This window comes from Myotis brandtii, unplaced genomic scaffold (assembly GCF_000412655.1).
Source record: "Myotis brandtii unplaced genomic scaffold, ASM41265v1 scaffold902, whole genome shotgun sequence".
Taxonomy (NCBI): Eukaryota; Metazoa; Chordata; class Mammalia; order Chiroptera; family Vespertilionidae; genus Myotis; species Myotis brandtii.
In genome coordinates, this window is record NW_005371709.1 from 4,286,999 (window position 1) to 4,306,034 (window position 19,036).

General features: G+C 45.3%; 1 protein-coding gene across 1 annotated transcript in view; it reads left to right on the top strand.

Moving 5' to 3' along the window:
• The first annotated feature begins 11,027 nt into the window (after window positions 1–11,027).
• The window catches only part of PDLIM1 (PDZ and LIM domain 1), a 20,728-nt gene continuing 12,719 nt past the window's right edge, over window positions 11,028–19,036 (top strand). The window contains exons 1-3 of the mRNA XM_014532726.1: window positions 11,028–11,207; window positions 13,811–13,895; window positions 18,384–18,583. Coding sequence (XP_014388212.1) covers window positions 11,140–11,207; window positions 13,811–13,895; window positions 18,384–18,583 — 353 coding nt within the window. The 5' untranslated portion in view covers window positions 11,028–11,139. The remainder of the gene's footprint in view (window positions 11,208–13,810; window positions 13,896–18,383; window positions 18,584–19,036) is intronic.

The following is a 19,036-nucleotide window of genomic DNA, read 5'->3' on the forward strand; positions in this document are numbered from 1 at the left end:
CCGGGGGGGGGGGGGGTCAGAAAAGGGAGGATACAACTCTATTCTCAAGGTGTCCATGGTCTAGTGAGGGAAGCTAATCTTGACCTTGGCAGGTGCTTTAATTGAAAAGCGAAAGTGACTCAGAGGAGGTGACATGCCCATGCTGACAGTGACTTACTTGTTTCTTCATCTCATTATTTCCACATGGAAAAATTGGGGCCTGCTCCTGGGGATGGGAAAGTGGCCTGGTTTCTGCTGCTTCCTCGAGCCGAACCTGGGGTGAGCCTTCTATTGTGGAGGCTGCCTTCCCTAACCCTGCGGTGGAGATAGCCCCGGCCGCTGGCTGTGAGTTATGGTGTGCGAGAGTGCTCTGTGAACAGTGAACAATGGTGAGGAGGTGTGAGCACTGAGCTGGAGTTGTACACACCTTCTGGTTGGTAGGTGTGTTATAGTTAGCATCTGGGCAGATGGAGTTTGCTAGTATGGATTTGGATATGTAGACTTTGAGTCTCCACACCAAAGCAAACCATAAAATTAGGCCGGGAGAGGAGGGCCTTTTATTTAGTTTTGTTTGCTTTCTCTTGCATGGATTTTTCTGGTATTGGCTCTAGTCTTTTGTTAAATTGCTAAAGCTTCTGAATATAACTCTAATCCATGTACTTGAAATTGTTTTTTACATATATATATAGTTTTTTATTGATTTCAGAGAGAAAGGGAGAGGGAGAGAGAGAAACATCAATGATGAGAATCATTGCTTGGCTGCCTCCTGCACGCCCCCTACTGGGGATCAAGCCCGAAACCCAGGCATGTGCCCTTGACTGGAATAGAACCTGGGACCTTTCAGTCTGCAGGCAAATGCTCTATCCACTGAGCCAAACTGGCTAGGGCGTGTGTGTGTGTGTGTGTGTGTTTGTTTTATTTTTTGTGAAATAAAGTCATAAAATATAATTGCATAGCAAACGATTATAAAGTAAATAAATGCCTGTATAGTCACCACCACCCAGGTCAAGAAATAGAACATTGCCAGAGCCCCAGAAGCTCACTACCCATAACCCTATCATGACTTACGCTTATCACCTTGCTTTTCTTTATAGTTTCACCACCCAGATATGCCTCCTGAACACCATAGCTTGATTTTGCCTGTTTCTGAGCAGAATCATGCTGAATACGTTGTGTGTAGCTACGTTTGCTCCTCAGTGTTTTCATCTATGTTATTGCGATGACAACATTTCAATCCAGCTTTTCAACTTTAAATGGACATAAATTAGCTTCCTTCCTTTCCCAGTTTCTTAACTTCTACTTTGGACTCCCTGATGATGCGCACACTGGCCACTGTCCCCCTGAGTTTTTTTTCTGCTCCAAATCTACAGTTGTCTACCCCCTTGAGTTTTTGTTTTTCTGTGTCAATTTCCTTTTTTAAAAACATACATATATTTTTATTGATTTCAGAGAGGAAGGAAGAGAGAGAGTCATTGATCAGCTGCCTCCTTCCGGCCCCACACTGGGGATGGAGCCCCCAGGCCCTACCAGAATCCAACCGTGACCTCCTGGTTCACAGGTCAACGCTCAACCACTGAGCCAGGCAGCTGGGCTCTATGTCAATTTCTTATTTCCTCTAGTTGCTTTCAAGGTTTCAGAGAATCCACACCCAGGTCCAAATTGCTGCTGAGTGTATGTTGACTGTTTTTCTCTCCCAGCAACTGACAAAAGACAGGAAGGGGTGGGGCCAGAGATAGGGGTGCTCTTGTGGGAGGAGCTGCTCATTTTCCTCTTGAGTCCTGGGGAAGCCTTTGCTAAGACAGCCTGTGGGTTTGTGGCGAATTGCTCAATATCCTAAGGGATGCTTAGTAATAGATACTCTGTAGCCAGAGGGTCTTTTCTGATTTTTCAAGAGTGTTATATCCAGACTCACTGAGGTTTACATCATGTCATAAAGGTCAGGGCTCATCTGTCAGATTATTGAAAACCTAGAAATGTCCATGAAGGCTCATTAGGTGTTAATGGCCCTTGCTCTGTGCTTCCTCATTCTGTGAAATCCATTACTTGAGAAATATTAGCTACTCCAGCTGGTCACCGCTGATCTAAGGAGGTAGGAGGAAGAGGATGGATCAAAGGGAATAGCATGTAAGTGAATGCTTGAGCCTCCTGGTCTGAAATTTACCAAGCCATGTCATGACCCCTAACCAGAGGCCCCCTCCCCCCCTTTGTGGATATCAAAGGGGCTGGTTTGTCTTTGAGGAGGAGAGGGGGGAGAAGAATGGCCTTAAGGTATTGCAGCCTGGCAGGTGACTGAGAGGAGAGGAGAGGATCATCTAACCACAGAGGTCACACTGTCCTGCTGGTCAGGACTGCGAAAAGCACCAAGGAATTGCTTTTGTGCTGGGACCAGGCTTGGACTGGCTTCCAGGCCGTGCTTATTCCTTAGGCTGTGCCTTGCCTTGCTCCACGGAGGAGAGGAAAGCTGGTGTTGGCCTTTACAGAGAGGAAGGTCAGGTCCCCGTAGCCTGGGCAATTGGCTAGGACTTAGGTTATGGCTGGTGGTGATTGCACACGGGGCTCCTGGGGCTTGTTTGGAGACTTCTGAAAGACTCAGTGACTTCTTGATACATTAAGGTATTCTGTTTTGCTATCTGCTTTTTAATCATGTTCCTACCTAAGAAATGATGGTTCTTTTAGACCGAGAGCAAAAAGTCTCTTTGAACTGCCACGCTTAGTGTTAAGAGCTTCCGTTTGCACTGAGCATGAAATGAAGCTTGATTAAGGCACAAATCCTCTACATGTACCTGAATCCCACTTTATTGCCACATTTCCTTGAGAAAATGGTCGCAGAGCAATCAACATTTTGACACGTTCTTGGGGTTTTCAGGCCAACCTACATAAAATCATACAGTTTCACTTGGCCCCAGCCATTGGTGTTTCTTAAAGGCCTATGACATTGAGATTCATCTTGAACCCCAAACTTCATTATTCTAGTCTTATTCCATATAATACTATCTTCATTTATGCTATCTCACCTACTTGTAAAGAGAATTTAAATTGAGTTACAACACCAAATGTATTTACAGTATTTAAAACATAAGAACACATGTAATAAGATTTATGAACATAGAACAAAAGAGAGATGTGTCCAGACCTTTAAATCAGGTGGTTTCTGAAATAGTGTACGACGTTTAGCTGTGAGTTTTCTGGCCAAGGCAAAACAGGAATCAGGTTGAGTTATTGACACATCTGGAACGAAGTTACTTCTACAATACTCTGTTTGCAAAGAACTTCAAGGATGTTGACCAACATTATAGGGACTGTATTTTATAAAAAAAACTCTTTTGGTAAGAGATAGAGAAATACTTTTCTAAATGGATGTTTCTCTCAAGGGCCTTCTGTGCACTTTAACAGGAGTGTAAGCCCTTCCAGTTGTTTTTGGAGGAGCTGAGATGTAGTTCTAAGTATTTTTTTTGTTTACCTTGATAAGTTAACATCATTCAGGAAGAGAACTTCGGGGAAAGGATAGTCAACATCCCCCTTGATGTTTCCAAACCTGGTAAACATCAGAATTTCCTGGGAAGCTTTTAAAAAAAGTAGATTTATGGGTCTCACTGTGTAAACCTTCAGTAGATCTAAGGTGGGGTGTGGAGATCTATGTATTTTTTATAACCCCTAGGGGATCTGATGACTAACTTGTTTAGGAACCGCTGCCTCATCCTTGCAAATATTAGTTTTCCTGACTTATTGGTGAGTTGGGTCAATTTCTAGCCTAATATTTAGATGCCAATTGCAAGGGTCAAGGTTAACCATGTTCTGTGAATATTCAGGAAATTGGCCTATATTCTGTCCACAGGTAAAAGTCGGAGAAAATTCTGAATAGAGACCATTTTTCCCCCGGGGTGGGGGGCTCTGCATCAGAACTGCGTAAACTGTTTGACAAATAGCTGGTTAAAACCGCCATTTCTATCAGAAGGACGGCAGTGCAGTTTGTCGTCCGGACTGGAACACTGTTTAGAATGAAATGGAAGTGCTTTTGATAATCAAGATGGGAAAGTTGGTTACTGTCCTGTGCAAACCAGGGCATCTTATAATCTTAGTCATAAAATGTTTCTACATATGATTTTGCTTTATATAACTTTTTTTCCCAATCCTCACCTGAGGATATGTTTTTATTGATTTTAGAGAGAGAGGAAGGAAGGAGACAGAGAGAGATGTGAGAGAGAAACATTGATTGGTTGCCTCCCTTATGCATCCCAACTGGGGATTGAACCTGCAACCTAGGTATGTGCCCTGACCGAGAATTGAACCTGTGACCTTTTGGTGTACGGGATGATGCTCTAACCAACTGAGCCATCGGCCAGGGCAGCTTTACATAACTTTTTAACTACGCCAGTGGTTGGTTACAAACACATTTGCATGAAGGGGTCAGGAGGCAACATAAATGAGTTTTGACTCAAGGATGAGGTAGTAAGAAAATGAAATTAATAGCTTCAAGAATGATGATACATGGCAACTGGTACGAAGTTTCTGTGTTGAAGGCAATAGAGCGTAGGGGTGGGGGGCTGGGCTGTGGCTGAATGGAGCGCATATGCCCCATCTAGAGGGTACAAGCTCTGTAGCTGGTGCTGATTGTTGCCATCGGGAATATAGGTCCAGAATGCCTAGGTTTTCTGATTTTTCACAAGAAGCTGAGAATCTAGGGGTTTTGTATGAAATTTACTGACATGTAATTATTAGCAAGTAATTTAAGTTTAAAAAAAAACAAGATTGCAGGCTGGATTCATTTCATGGGCCTCCAGCGAGGGAGTTAAAGGAACCCCATCTAGCTGTCAATGCAACGTGCCATTTTAATGGAACTGCCTTCTGCAAGGTTCACTGGGGGAAGCCAGCCTCCCAGTGGTTGGTCTGGAGGCTGACTGGTGACCCTGAATGGGTCTGTTTCTTTAACTGCCATCAGGAGAGTATTGTCACTCAGTCACCTTAATCTCAGCAAAACTAAGGCTTGGTGTTGTTTCTTGGCAGTAACTGGGCAGTTGAGTCAAATGCCATGTTTAGATTCCTTTGTTCTCCATTGTTTCCCAGATAAGGTACAATCTTGTTAGAAGGAAATTAACAGGGCTCTTGCAGGCTGATCTCTTTACATTTCCAGCCTCATCCTCTTCCTCTCCCTTCAGGTCCTGTGTTTCATCCATGCCAGTCCACATGCTGTTCCTATAACTTGGTATGCGTTTTCCCGTCTCCTGCAGCGACTTTGCACAGTTTTAAGCAACATCTCCTCCAGGAAGTCTTCCCTGATTCCATCCTTAGGTTCCCACTGCCTCTTGGCTTGCTTTCAGCACAGCACTCATCAGCTGTTGTACATGCCTGTCTTTCTTAGGAGGTTGTGATTGACCCTTTTCCATCTCGATTCCACTGCCTGTGTGGGTACGGGAATCTACAAACAAGAGCTCACGTTTTTAGAGTGTGACAGTGTGCTCTGCCTGAATCATCTCATGTAATCCTCACAACAGCCTTCTGAGGTCAGGACTGCTGCCATCCCCATTTCAGAGATGAGAAGAGTGAGGCACACAAAGGTGACATATCCCGCCCAAGGACACTTAGTTTATAGGTGGCAGAGACAGGACTTGAACCCTGACCATCTGACTTCAGAAGCCACATCTTAATCAACAAGCTACACACTGTCTTTCAGAATGTACTTAAGGAATGACTGTCTGATGAGTGAATGAGTGTTGCACAGGCTTTAAAGATGCAATGAGGAGCTTGCAGTGTAGGGCAGGTGTGCAGGCCTGCCTCTGAGCAGACGTCTGCCGGGCGGGACAGGAGTGAAGAAGACACGAGCGAATTCTGCGGAAAAGAGCAGGTTGGTCATTAGTGGAAATTATTGTGCCTAAAACCCATTCTTAGGCAGCAAGCGTTGTGTGATTGAGTTGTATGGTCTCTGGGGAAGAAAGCTGGGGAAGGGGTTTTGAGAATGTCCATTCAGTTAATGGGTCTGTTTCTTTGGAGGAGAGTATAGGATTTCCATTTTAGAAATTGAAGCTGACTCCTCATGCGCTGATTCTGATGGAATTTGATGGTCAGGAGGAAATTAGAAAGGACATTGTGGCATACTGGGTTAAGTGGATGGACTCTGGGGCCCACAGCCTGCCACTCCCCAGCTAATAACCTCAGGAAAACCACTTAACCCCTGTACCTCCATTTCCTCATCTGTAATGATGCCGTAATGGTCCCACCTGATAGTATCACAAGGATTGGTGAGTTAACCCTTGACCAAAACTGGTGATTATGATGAATAGAGAGTGTAGTAAGGATTGGAGCCCACCAGTCAAGATGGGGACTAACTGGTGCTGGAGATAGGTCTCCCTGAGGCCCTTTCAGTCCATGTTCTGATTTGTATATTTTATAAGGGATGAGGTTGCTGGGCCCCAGCTCAGCACAGAGCAATTGAGCCGATTGTCCTATGACAGGAAGCACCCAGGCAGCGGCAGGATCTGTGACACTCCAGTACCTTTTGTAGAATGTGATGAGTCCCCTTAATTCTGGATTTCTCTTTCGCTTTGGGCTCGGAGCATCTGCTTGTGGCTTTGTGGTAAAGCAGAAAGGGAGTCTGGTGTCAAGTTCAGGCTCAAGCCGTTAGCTGTGTGAACTTGAGTCAGTCACAGCTTCTGTGGGTTCGTTTCCTCATCTGTCATATTATATGTTGGTGGTGAGGTCATCATTATTAAAATCTCAAAGAGGAAATTGGGTGTGAAAGGGCTTTGTAGAAGGCAAATATACATATTTTTTATTTAAAAAATATTTTTATTGATTTCAGAGAGGAAGGGAGAGGGAGATAGAAACACCAATGATGAGAGAGGATCACTGATTGGCTGCCTCCTGCCTGCCCCCTACTTGGGATGGAGCCAGCAACCTGGGCATGTGCCCTGACCTGGAATTGAACTGTAATCTCCTGGTTCATAGGTCAGTGCTCAACCCTGGGCCACACTGGCCAGGCGAAGGCAAATCTGTAATTTGTTTAAGTCATTAAAAAAAACACCCCAACAGCTCATAAAAGAATGAATTCATTTTTATTTAGTTAATTTCTTAAAATTAATTAATTTTAATTAGTTAATTCAATATATTTAATCTCTTTTTGTTAGCTACATAAATTGATTCTGAAACCTTCCTATTAAATGATACATTGCATTTACATGGTTACTTGTCTATTTCCATTTTAAAAGTTTACATGTAATTTCATCCAAGTCCCATCTGATGATGTTGTCTTGTAACACTCTAAGATTTCCTTTGGCTTCTCATCAGTTTGGCTTTAAGAAGAAAAAAAAAAAGTAGATGGGAAGATAGATGGCCAGGCCTTGATTACTCAGGCTCAGGGCTCTTGAGACTGGTTCCAGCTTGTCCTGGACCTGTGGGATGTTCTTAGCAGAAATGCCTCTCCCACAGGACAGTTTGAACCAAATGCTGGAAATTCCAGAGCTCTTAGCCGCTGAGTATCTCAAGAGAAATACTTGAAAATATGTAAAATCAAGAGAAACTTCCTTTTTCATCTTTTCAAACCTTTTCTCCCACTCCCATCATTTTAGTTTTGTGAGTGGTCACGTTCCAGGGTATCCATGCTGAGAGAAATTCTTATTTGATCCCTTTTTAAAATAGTCACTTTTAAAAAAAATTTCTATATTGATTAAGGTATTAAATAGGTGTCTTTATTCCCTCTTTGCCCCCCCTTACCCCCCCACTCATGCCCTCTTCCCCCTGGTGTCTGTGTCTATTGGTTAGGCTTATATGCATGCATACAAGTCCTTTGGTTGATCTCTCCCCCTTACCCCCACCCTCCCCTACCTTCCCTCTGAGGTTTGACGGTCTGATCAATGCTTCTCTGTCTCTGGATCTGTTTTTGTTCATCAGTTTATGTTGTTCATTATATTCCACAAATGAGTGAGATCATGTGATATTTATCTTTCTCTGATAAAATAGTCACATTTTTTAAAGGATAAAATTAAGCATGAATACATATTAAATAACACTAGATATTCTAGATTCAATCATTCACTGGACAACTATTTATGGAGTACCTACTATGTGCTCGGCATGGTGCTGGGCACGGGGGATACCACAGCGCCAAAGGCAGACAAGATCTGCCCTCACACACCTTCCTGTTTAGTAGGTTCTCAGACATTAAATAAATTAACCCACAAAACAGATTGACAAGCCTAGTGTGACCAGTGCCTGGATGAAGAAGGATGGTGGGCGATTTAACTTAGATTGGAGGTGAGGGAAGGCTTCTGAGAAAGGCTATTGAAGCTGAGGCCTGAAGGGTGAGACGTTCATTAGGCAGAGGCCGTAGCAGGTGCTAAGGTCCCGCAGTGGGAAAGAAACAAGGACCCCTGTAGCTAGACTTAGTGGGGGGATGGCATGAAGTTGGTTAGGAGGGAGGCATGGTCGTTAGGCACCTGGCTGATGCTTTTGGATTTTATCTTTAGCACCACTAGATTTGGTCATAGAAAGAAGTTTGATCAGGCTCCGTTCTCTGGAGGCAGAGTTTGCCAATCTAGAAGCATTGCTAACCCCAAATGAAGTGATCCCTGGGGCCATTTTTTAAACAAGGGGTGTGCTGTTCTTTAGAAAAAACTGAGCTATATAGGAAGTGATGTCAGATCAGTCTCCTCAGGAGAGGAATTTGTTTTCACTGCCTGTGCTGCTGATTCAGGCTGGTTCCACCATGTCGACTGAAGGAGAGCAGTCACGCCTGCCTGTGCGCATGTCTTTCCCCAGGGGCTGGGGGAGAAAAGGTCTGACCTTGGCCCTCTGGTCGATGGATGATGGGAAAGCCAGAAAGGAAGTTTCGGAGGTCAGGATCTCTGCCCTGGTTTCCACGTCCTGCTGCATTCCAGGGGAGTTTTGCCTGGTACAGTCACAGCATGTCTAAGCCAGCAGGGACCTCAAGGATCAAGTCATCCCCCCTTCATTTTATGGTGGTCGGTGCTAATGAGGAGCACCAGCCACCTCGGAGGTGCCGGCCTTTTCATTGAGGTGAAATTGGAAACTGGCGGCTGAAACCACACCAGCTATGGAGGCTTAGGGCTTGAGCCTTGTGTCTTGCTGTGATGCCTGAAGGGCCTCTTACCTCTCGTTCAGCCTTACAGAGGCGCACGCGTCACAAGATCTTCGTCAGTTGGCTCCCAGGTGTCCAGGGTTCTCTCCAAGGAGAGGCCACGACCTGTGGTCGCTGGGAGTCTGGGTGTGTGGCCATCACTCTGCTGCTGGGGGACGTGGAATTCTCATTATGAAAAGTATTTTTTAAGAAAATATTTTTATTTATTTTTAGAAAGAGAGGAAGGGAGAGGGAGAACAAAACATGCATCGGCTGCCTCCTGCACACCCCCTACTGGGGATCAAGCCCCAAACCTGGGCATGTGCCCTTTACGGGGAATCAAACTGGCAACCTTTTGGTGTACAGGACAACATCCAACCAACTGAGCCACACCGGCCAGGGCTTAAGGAAAGTCTTTTATGTCAAAGTCAAGGAATGACACTGGCCTGGTAGTAATAATTTTAGTATAGAACCTAATAACAAAAAATTACGCTGAGGTTAGTACTACGTCACACTGAGTTTGTATTTCATTCGAGACACTACAGCATCTGTATTTACTTGAAAAATGGTTGGACATCTGTGTGTGAGGCATGATATTTTTTCAGTTCACATGTACTAGTCAGTAGGCAGATGGATTTTGATGACCCATTGCAGTAATTGATTCGATCCCCCAAGCATTGGGGGCCCAATAACTTGGAACCATTGGCTCAGAAGCATTGTCCTGCAGTAAACCAGCCCCCTAATCATAGCCAACTTCTTGGGTGGGAGGAAATGAACCAGTGTAAATACTAAACCCACTCTACAGATTTAAAAATATTTTTATTGCCTTTTTGTTGTTAATCCTCACCTGAGGATATTGTTTCATTGATTTTTAGAGAGAATGGAAGGGAGGGGGAGAGACAGAGAGAGAAAATCCACGTGAGAGAGACACATCGATCGGTTGCCTCCCGCACATGCCCTGACCCCAGCTGGGGATCGAGCCTACAACCAAGGTATGTGCCCTAGACTAGAATCCAACTGAGGACCCTTTATTCTGCAGTCCCAAACCAACTAGGGCTATTGCCTTATTTATTTATTTATTTATTTATTTATTTATTTATTTAAATATTTACAGACTTTTTAAAAATATATATTCTATTGATTTTTTACAGAGAGGAAGGGACCTGCAACCAAGGTACATGCCCTTGACCGGAATCGAACCTGGGACCCTTCAGTCCACAGGCCGACGCTCTATCCACTGAGCCAAACCGGTTAGGGCAGGGCTATTGCTTTTTTTAATTACAAAAGTAATTCAAGCTCATTGTACAAACCAGAAACATTACAGAAATGTATAACTGAACAATTTGGTGTGCAGTGTTCCAATTTGTTTCCGTGCGTAAATAACATTAATTACTAAGGCTTTTATAGGCACAGGTGTTACTGTACATAATGTTGTCTAAGTGTGTGTGTTTTTAATGTAATGGGCAATTTATTTTAAGGAAGCAGCAAAGTTCAGTGGTCTGGTTTCAGGCTTTGAGTCCTAGCTCTGCAATAAACGAGTTGGATGACTAGTAGTAATACAGGGTGGGGTAAAAGTAAGTTTGTAATCATATGGAAAATAAGACAATAATTAATAAATAATAATATAAGAATAAACTGTATGTTTCACGTACTCACAACTGTCAGCCTCCTTTTCCCCACCCTTATAGTAATATGCAAGTTGGGTGACCCCAGGTAAGTCTCAGATCTCTCTAAGCCTCACTTTTTAGGTCTCTAAAATGGGGACTGGTGTTTGTCCTTTCTCACCAGGTGGTTGTAAGGACCCCATGAGATAGTATAGAGAAAAGGACTTTGTAAACCATAATGCATTCCACAAATTTAAAGGTTTGTTACTATCGACACTTACGATTTTAGTCCCTTTCCTCTTTACATGCTTTGTTCCACATCCGTGAATACTTAACCTGGTGATGGCTTACTCAGTGGTTGCCTTGGAGACGAGTAGTAACTAGCTCTTTCCCTTTTTCCAGGTTACTCCCGGAAGCAAGGCTGCTATAGCTAATTTATGTATTGGAGATATAATTACAGCCATCGATGGGGAAAATACCAGCAATATGACGCACTTGGAAGCTCAGAACAAAATCAAGGGCTGTGTAGACAACATGACTCTCACAGTATCCAGGTAAGGCTCAGGGAAACACCCATTCTTTTCGGATCCTCTGGAAGCTGCCTGTGGCAAGGACGGCCTCTCCCATCTCAGAGTCCCTTACACCCCAGCTCAGTGCCATGTATCCATAGGCAGGTCAGAAGGTTTGTGGAATTGCTCTAGCCGGTTTGGCTCAGTGGATAGAGCGTTGGCCTGCGGACTGAAGGGTCCCGGGTTTGATTCCGGTCGAGGGCACGTACCTCGGTTGCAGGCTCCTTCCTGGCCCTGGTCAGAGTTCGTGCAGGAGACAACCAAATCCTTGGGTGAGGATTAAAAAATAATAATTACAAAGGTCTGTGGAATTGGAATTTCAGTTGCTTATTTCCCCTCTAATTGTCATAGTGCTTCTTATATTGTGGGCGTCTTTCTGCATTTTTTTTTTTTGTGTTGTTGTTGTTAATCCTCACCTGAGGATATTATTCCATTGATTTTTAGGGAGAATGGAAGAGAGAGGGAAAGACAGAGAGAAACATGGATGTGAGAGGAACATATCGATTGGTTGCCTCCTGCACGAGCCCAGAACAGGGCCTGCGCTGGGGAGGAGCCTGCAACCAAGGTACGTGCCCTCGACTGGAATCAAACCTGGGACCCTTTGGTCCATAGGCCGACGCTCTATCTACTGGGCCAAACCAGCTAGGGCTCTGCATTTTTACTTGATCCAGTACCGCTTTGAGGAACTAAGATCGTTAACTATTGCCAAGTATAATGAAATGAAAACTTCATGGAAACCATTGAGAATCTGCTCAGGATGTGGCTCCTGCCACACCAGGCCGAGCAGTGGGTACTACGCCAGGAGATTACAGTGACAGGGAAAGATAGCAACCCTCTAGGCAGAGTGCTGAGTGTGTGTTCAGGGACACAGCAAGAAAGGAGAGCTGCCTGTTCTCAGAGGCTGGTGAGTGGGGAGTGCGCACCGGGAGTGGTGATTGGGGTAGAATTCCCGTTCTTTTGTTGAGTCTTGGAAGGAAAAAGCATGATTTCAGAAGCGATTTGATTCAACCTTGATGGCTCCGTATTTCCTGTTGGATCAAGTTCCCATTCTTCATTCTGATTTGTTATGTTACCTGCTCTTTAATGTCTCATTAACCTTAGCTCTTCATCACGAACCCTTTGCTCAGGCTCTCATCTGTGAATAGGTTTTTGGCTTTTTTCTACCTGCACCACAAGACTGGTGGGAGGACCAAGTGCGGGGCAGGATAGCTAAAATTCTGTACACGTCAGTGCCCTATCCTCATGGGAGGTACACATTTTATGACTACCCCCTCAAAAGTTCATTTACCCCCTCAGTCTCTTTTCCATTTCTCCCTCAGTCCAAATCTTCTCCTTCAAGCCTTAGTTTGACATTCACTCACTTATTTATTAACTAGGGGCCCAGTGCACGAATTTGTGCCCCTTGAAAGGAACTGTGGGCTGCAAGGCTGCAGTGGGCACAGGGGCGGATCTTGGCCCATCCTCCGTGCTCCTGCCCGGCCCCTCCCGCCGCTGCTGCTCTCATGCGCTGATGGTGCCAGCCTTGCTCGCACCCACTGATGGTGCGGAGCGATTGGGGCTGGTGCCAGCAGTGGATGTGAGGGACGATCGGGGCCGGCAGCCTCTGCTTGCACCTGCTGACAGCGCCAAGTGATCAGGGCTGGTGCGAGCAGGACCGGCGCCAGCGCCAGCAGCAGGTGCGAGTGCCTGGCAGGACAGTGGTGCACAGGAGCAAAGAATTTTCAGTAACCACCAGAGGCTTGTCCCGATAACAGTGACCGGCACCCCGCCTTGTTCTGGTGCGCCCCCCCCCCCCCCCCCCCCCCCCCCCCCCCCCCCCCCCCCCCACCATGTTTTGCGCATGCCCCCTGGTGGTCAGCACATGTCATAGCAACCGGTTCAGTTGTTCCACCATTCGGTCTATTTGCATATTAGGGTTTTATATATATAGATAGTTTAATTGATTTTTGACCCGTTTACCAACAAATTGAAACAGATTTTACTTCTCTGCTTGAGTAAAATAATTGTACTGTGCTAGGCACTCTGACAGTACAAAGATAAGTAAAATATTCTCTCCCCATAAGAGAGAAAAAAACCTACACTAATGAAAAATGAGACCAGACTGAGATTGCAATTGGTACAAAGAAATCCTTTGCAAACTCAATAAAGGAGGCATCGCTTTTATTGGGTCCAGACAAGCTTCAGGAATAAGTTGGTTAGCAGGTTGGATCGAGAACACTGGGGGAGAGAAAGGAGATGCTCGTTCTGTTCTGAGCAGAGGTGGGCAGCATGAGGCATGCTTAGGAGCAAGGAGGAGGTCAGTGAGGCTGAGGGACAGCGAGACAGAGGGCAGTGAGGGAGGTCGAGGCTCGCGAAGTCCCAGCAGCTGGAAAGCCCCTCAGGGCTGAGCGTGGGCAGCTGTCAGACACGATGTAATCAGACTTGGTGCTTTTGAAGGATCAAGGTGGCTAAGTGGAGGGGAAGGCGGGTGGCGGGTGCTGGTTCAGAGCCTAGGAGTCAGGCAGGAGGGCGCATTTTCCCATTCTGCTTTTGGTGTGTATTATTTACTTAGCGTGCATGAAAAGAACAGCTTTGTCCATCTCTTGCAGATCTGAACATAAAGTCTGGTCTCCTCTCGTGACAGAGGAAGGGAAACGTCATCCGTACAAGATGAACTTAGCCTCTGAACCGCAAGTAAGTACTTGTCCTCCACTGCCACTCCTCGCACGACCCAGCAAGACGACGCCCGTGTTTTCTTGCCTGGGAGGCCCGGAGATCAGACGGCAGGGAGAGCCCTCCACTGTCCGTGCTGGGTCCTGGCTCCGGTTCAGCTCTTCCCGTAAGGGAACTGCAGGAGGAAAGGGCTGGAAAACCCCAAGGCTGTGACACTGGCCTGGGCTGGAAGCGGGGGTAGGAAGGCGTTATGGGAAGCGGGTGGAAGCCTTCCTGTGCAGAATGGGGTGGCGGGACCATGTAAAAGCAAGGAGCTGACTCAACTCACTATGGACGTCAGAGACAAATGAATTATGCTGGGGGTGAAAGTAAGTTTGAGTCTCGAGGCCTGGACGCTGGAGGAGCTAAGGGGAAGGTCTGTAGTAAGCTCTGCTTCTCTCCTGGTTTCCCACTGTCTAATTCCCATGATCCTTAGGGTGCAGGTCTCTCTTTTTGTTACAGTGAGACTTCTAGTGAGACCTTAAAATTACTAAAATGAAGTGGTAATTCACAGTGAAAATTGTGGTAGGGAGTTAATGCACAGTGTGAATTTCCTGGGAAAGTAGACTGTCCCACCCAGCTGGCGTGGCTCAGTGGTTGAGCATCGACCTATGAACCAGGAGGCCACGGTTGGATTCCTGGTCAGGGCACATGCCTGGGTTGCAGGCTCGATTCCCAGTGTGAGGCATGCAGGAAGCGGCTGATCAATGATTCTATTCTCTCTCATCGCTGATGTTTCTCTCTTTCCCTCTCCCTTCCTTTAATCAATAAAAACATATTTAAAAAAAGAAAGTAGACTGTCCTAGGATCCCATATTTATAAATAATTCTCAGTATTTAGAGTATAGGTGATTTATTACTTTCTTCCTTAATTACATCTTCTAAATAAGCTACAGTGAATGGGCATTCCTTTTTAAATAAGGGAAAAAACTTAAAGAAGAAAGGTTAGGACAGTTAAATTCCATATACTCAACATACGTTTTTCACAAATATGTGTCTACTGGATAAATAATGAATTATTAATGATAAGTTCATAAGTAAATTGACAACTGCTTTTAAAAACTTCTTTTTGACTAGTTTGTGATTGTTATCGATTTAATCCCAATTGAAGATTTGAACTTTAATTTTTTTTTTTAAATTTGGGGTGCTAATTTTTATGGTGAATTGAGATATAATAAAAAAAGATAATGTAGCCCTAACCGGTTTGGCTCAGTGGATAGAGCGTCAGCCTGCGGACTGAAAGGTCCCAGGTTCGGTTCCAATCAAGGGCATGTACCTTGGTTGCAGGCACATTCCCATTGGGAGGTGTGCAGGAGGCAGCTGATCGATGTTTCTCTCTCATCGATGTTTCTAACTCTCTATCTCTCTCCTCCCTTCCTTGTAAAAAATCAATAAAATATATATATTTTAAAAAAATGAAAAGAAAAGAAACACTATTTGATTACAATAATCCCTTAAAAAAAAAAAAAGATAAGATAATGTAGCTAGCTAGCTTTCATACATGAACCAGGAACTTGTATGAAATTGAACTCCCTGGGTGCATTAGCGTGGGTAAATGGAGTGGTTGCATGTAAGCAATATTGTCTCAAAAGGCTTCCATTTAAAATGTCAGAAATCTAATCACAAAACTTTCCCTATTAATATGATAAAAATCATACTTACCAGTCCTCTAAGAGTCACAGTAAGGATCACTTTGCATCTGAGATTTCTAAACGGACAGGAACCTGCTGCTCTGGGCAGCTCCTGTGAGGGCAGCTCATAGCATGGGCTCCGTCTGCGAACTGGCAGTTGTGCAAACTAATTGAAAACACGCCACAGTTCATTCCAGCCGCCCAGGGAGTTCCAGCCACTTCATTAAACTCACTGTAAATGTTACGCTTTAATGTGTTAAATCTCATACATTTTATAAGACAGAAGGAATGATTTTGTTTTAATTTGGTCTGTCTAAAATCCTAGTTTTCACTTAAAGTAATACTTAAATTTCAGTTGTATTTTGTATGTATTATACTTGAATTTGCATTTTAAACATATAATCTGGTTACCTGTATTCATTTTTAAAATATTTATTTATCTATTTATTTGAGAGAGAGAGAGAGAGAGACATCAAGTTGTTGTTCCACCTACCCATGCATTCATTGGTTGCCTCTTGTAACCTGACTGGGGATTGATCCCGCAGCCTTGGGGTATCCGGACGACACGCTAACCAACTGAGCTACCCAGTCAGGGTTGTATTAAATATTTTGAAGGTAGTTCTCATCAGATTAAAAAAATTTTCAAATACTTTAACTTCTAACTTGAGTATATTTTTCTTCTGATTCTAGTAATTTTTTGTTCATATGAAAAATTTGCCACTTTTCATTTTTTTCATTCTCTACTTCCATTCGTTCTAAAATAGAGGAGTGAGTAGGAGCAGAGTTCACCTATAGTTAAAAGATCTGTTAGTTCATATAAAGCCAGCCAACACCCCAGCTTATCTGAGGTCAGAGCAGTTACACACCTACTTTATATTTCCTCATTATTGAGTTTCCTAGGCAACGGATAAATACAAAGCCCAAACAATTACATCATCCCTTCCAAAAGGCAGGCCCTGAATTAACCGCCTGACTTCTGCAAAGACCAGTATTCACATGGGGTTACAGATACTCCTTTTATATACAAAACAGATATATTCTTGGAAGATTCACTCTAAAGGGAAAACCAGAGTTTCCAACCTGCATTTTCTACCGACTTCCATTCGAATGGAAGATGTATTTCTATGGGGGGGGGGGGCACTGGTTGCATGTCTCTGTGTGCCAGGCACTGTGCTTGGCACACCAAGATTTCACACCAAGTCCTTGCGAAAGTGACTTTATTACTTCATTTTAAAGATGAGAAATGAGCTGAGAAAGAGGTATAACTTGCCCAAAGCTGAACAGGAAGCAACAGGGAAAAACTGAGCTGAGACAGAAAAATAAGGGCTCTTTCCTGGTGCTCAGCATCCCGGGTTGCTCCTCGGAGTTGCTGTGGAGATGCTGAGAGGAGGGAGGAGTTGCACTCCTGGCTATAGCTGTGGTCTCCCCGCAGTGCTGGAGGGCAGCCCCCGTCATGGGCCCAAGTCCCAGGCCTCCCAGGCCTCCCGTCTGCTCGTCTGCTGCCGTTAATGACTACATATTATTTCTTGGATGAGTGGTGCCGTACAGTTTACTTAACCATTCTTTGATTAGTGCTAACGTTATTTTTTCAGCTAATTATACTTACTTCCCCTTTTGTGAACCATCTGTGTGTAGTTAACTTCGGTCCAATGGGGACAAAGCAAACTCAACGTCATTTATACAGTTAAAACCTCACTGATTCTGACCTGTCGGATAGTGTCGTCTTCTATTTTAAATCAGTGCCCAGGAGATGAAGCTGCTACTTTTCGTCATAACGTTTTCTAAGAAAGTGTGAAAGACTTAAAGGTTTAGCAAAAAAAGAGAAAAAAAAGGAAGAGCAGTAAGGGACAGAAACTCTTTGGGGGTGCGGGGGAGGGCAGCTGCTCTAGGCCTGGGTGTTAAGAAAGAGACCAGGGGGTTCAGGAAGATTTCTGGGGAATCCCGAAAACAGGACCCAGCTGACTTTAGTAGGTGGCACAGAGCGTTCTGTTGCCTGGGAGGCAGGGAGACCCAGATCTGGGTAGAAAGCACCTTGCTCACTGAGTCATCAGAAAAGCCGGGATTTTAAATAAAACACATGTTAGTTTTCAAATGTTTGGCTGTTTGTAACGAAGCTCTGAGGTGTAGCTGTAGTAATTACCCATAACTCCTGACAAGCCAGCGTCATGGTGGAGGGAGCTTTCTCAAATGACGGAAGGAGGGGAACGGGCCCAGAAGGAACCAAAGTCTGTTCCTGCAGCTCCCCTGGGCACCGCCCCTGCGACAGGTAGCCCCCATCCTTGATCTGATCGGCCCTGTCCTCCCACGAGAAACCACGGATTCTGGGGTTTCTCCGGCCCCCTTCTGTGGGAGCGCCCAGGCCGTCTCTGCCCCGTGTCACCACAGCCCTCTTATCTTGTTTGTCTAACCCTCTCTGTTCTGGGAACTTTATCTTCACCTTTTAGCACCTCTTGCTTTGCACTGGCCCAGAAGTGACTGCCTGTTCTTGTCCTCCTGGTACCTGAGTCCCCCCGGAATGTGCCCTGGAAGGGTGTTTCAGCTTCAGGGCACCCGGGGTATCCTGCCCTGGGCTCCCCATCAGGAGGTGACAGGGGAGAGCCTCAGGGGAGAGCCAGACCGCGGAGCTGGCATGTGAACCTGTCCGCGCACCCAGCTTGTGAGAATCCTGGCTGTTGCCCATGGCTAGTGGGTACATTGGAGCCCCTCAGCTGAAGTTTGGCGTTGAGCCAGGGCCTTTGGAGCTCATGGAACACCTGTCTCCCTCCCTCGGCCGGCACTGTCCATTGAGAGGGTATGTAGGATGCCCCCGCCTTGATTTCTCCTCTGATCTCCGCCTGCAGGAGGTCCTGCACATAGGAAGTGCCCACAACCGGAGCGCCATGCCCTTCACCGCCTCGCCTGCCTCTGGCTCTGCCCCCAGGGTCATCACAAACCAGTACAACAACCCCTCCGGCCTCTACTCCTCTGAAAACATCTCCAACTTCAACAGCGCCTTGGAGGCAAAGACGGCAGCCGGTGGACCAGAGACGAACGGCAGAGGGTGAGTGGGCTCCTGAATTCTCCTCTAGGCCAGGCCGGGGCTGGGCAGGCAGGTGGGGGCAGGTTGAGCCGCGGGCCCGGGGAGAAAAAGGTTTACTTCAGCACAGTTCGTTCTGCCTGCATTCTCCTCATCTCTGTAAAGGAGGTAACGCTACCTGCCTCGTAGGGCTGTTGTAAAAATAAGAAGTAACCCGTGAAATGCCAGGTATTGTGTCTGGCGCAGAGTAATCCCTTATTCGCTGAGATCTATGTTATTGTCTTTTTTTTTTTTTTTTGACAATATATTTATTTGTGTTTTTTTTATTGCTTAAAGTATTACAAAGGGTATTACATATGTGTCCTTTTTTTTTCCCCGCCCTTGACAATCCCCTGGCCTCCCCTACCCCCCAGTGTCTTATGTCCATTGGTTATGCTTATATGCATGCATACAAGTCCTTCAGTTGATCTCTTACCC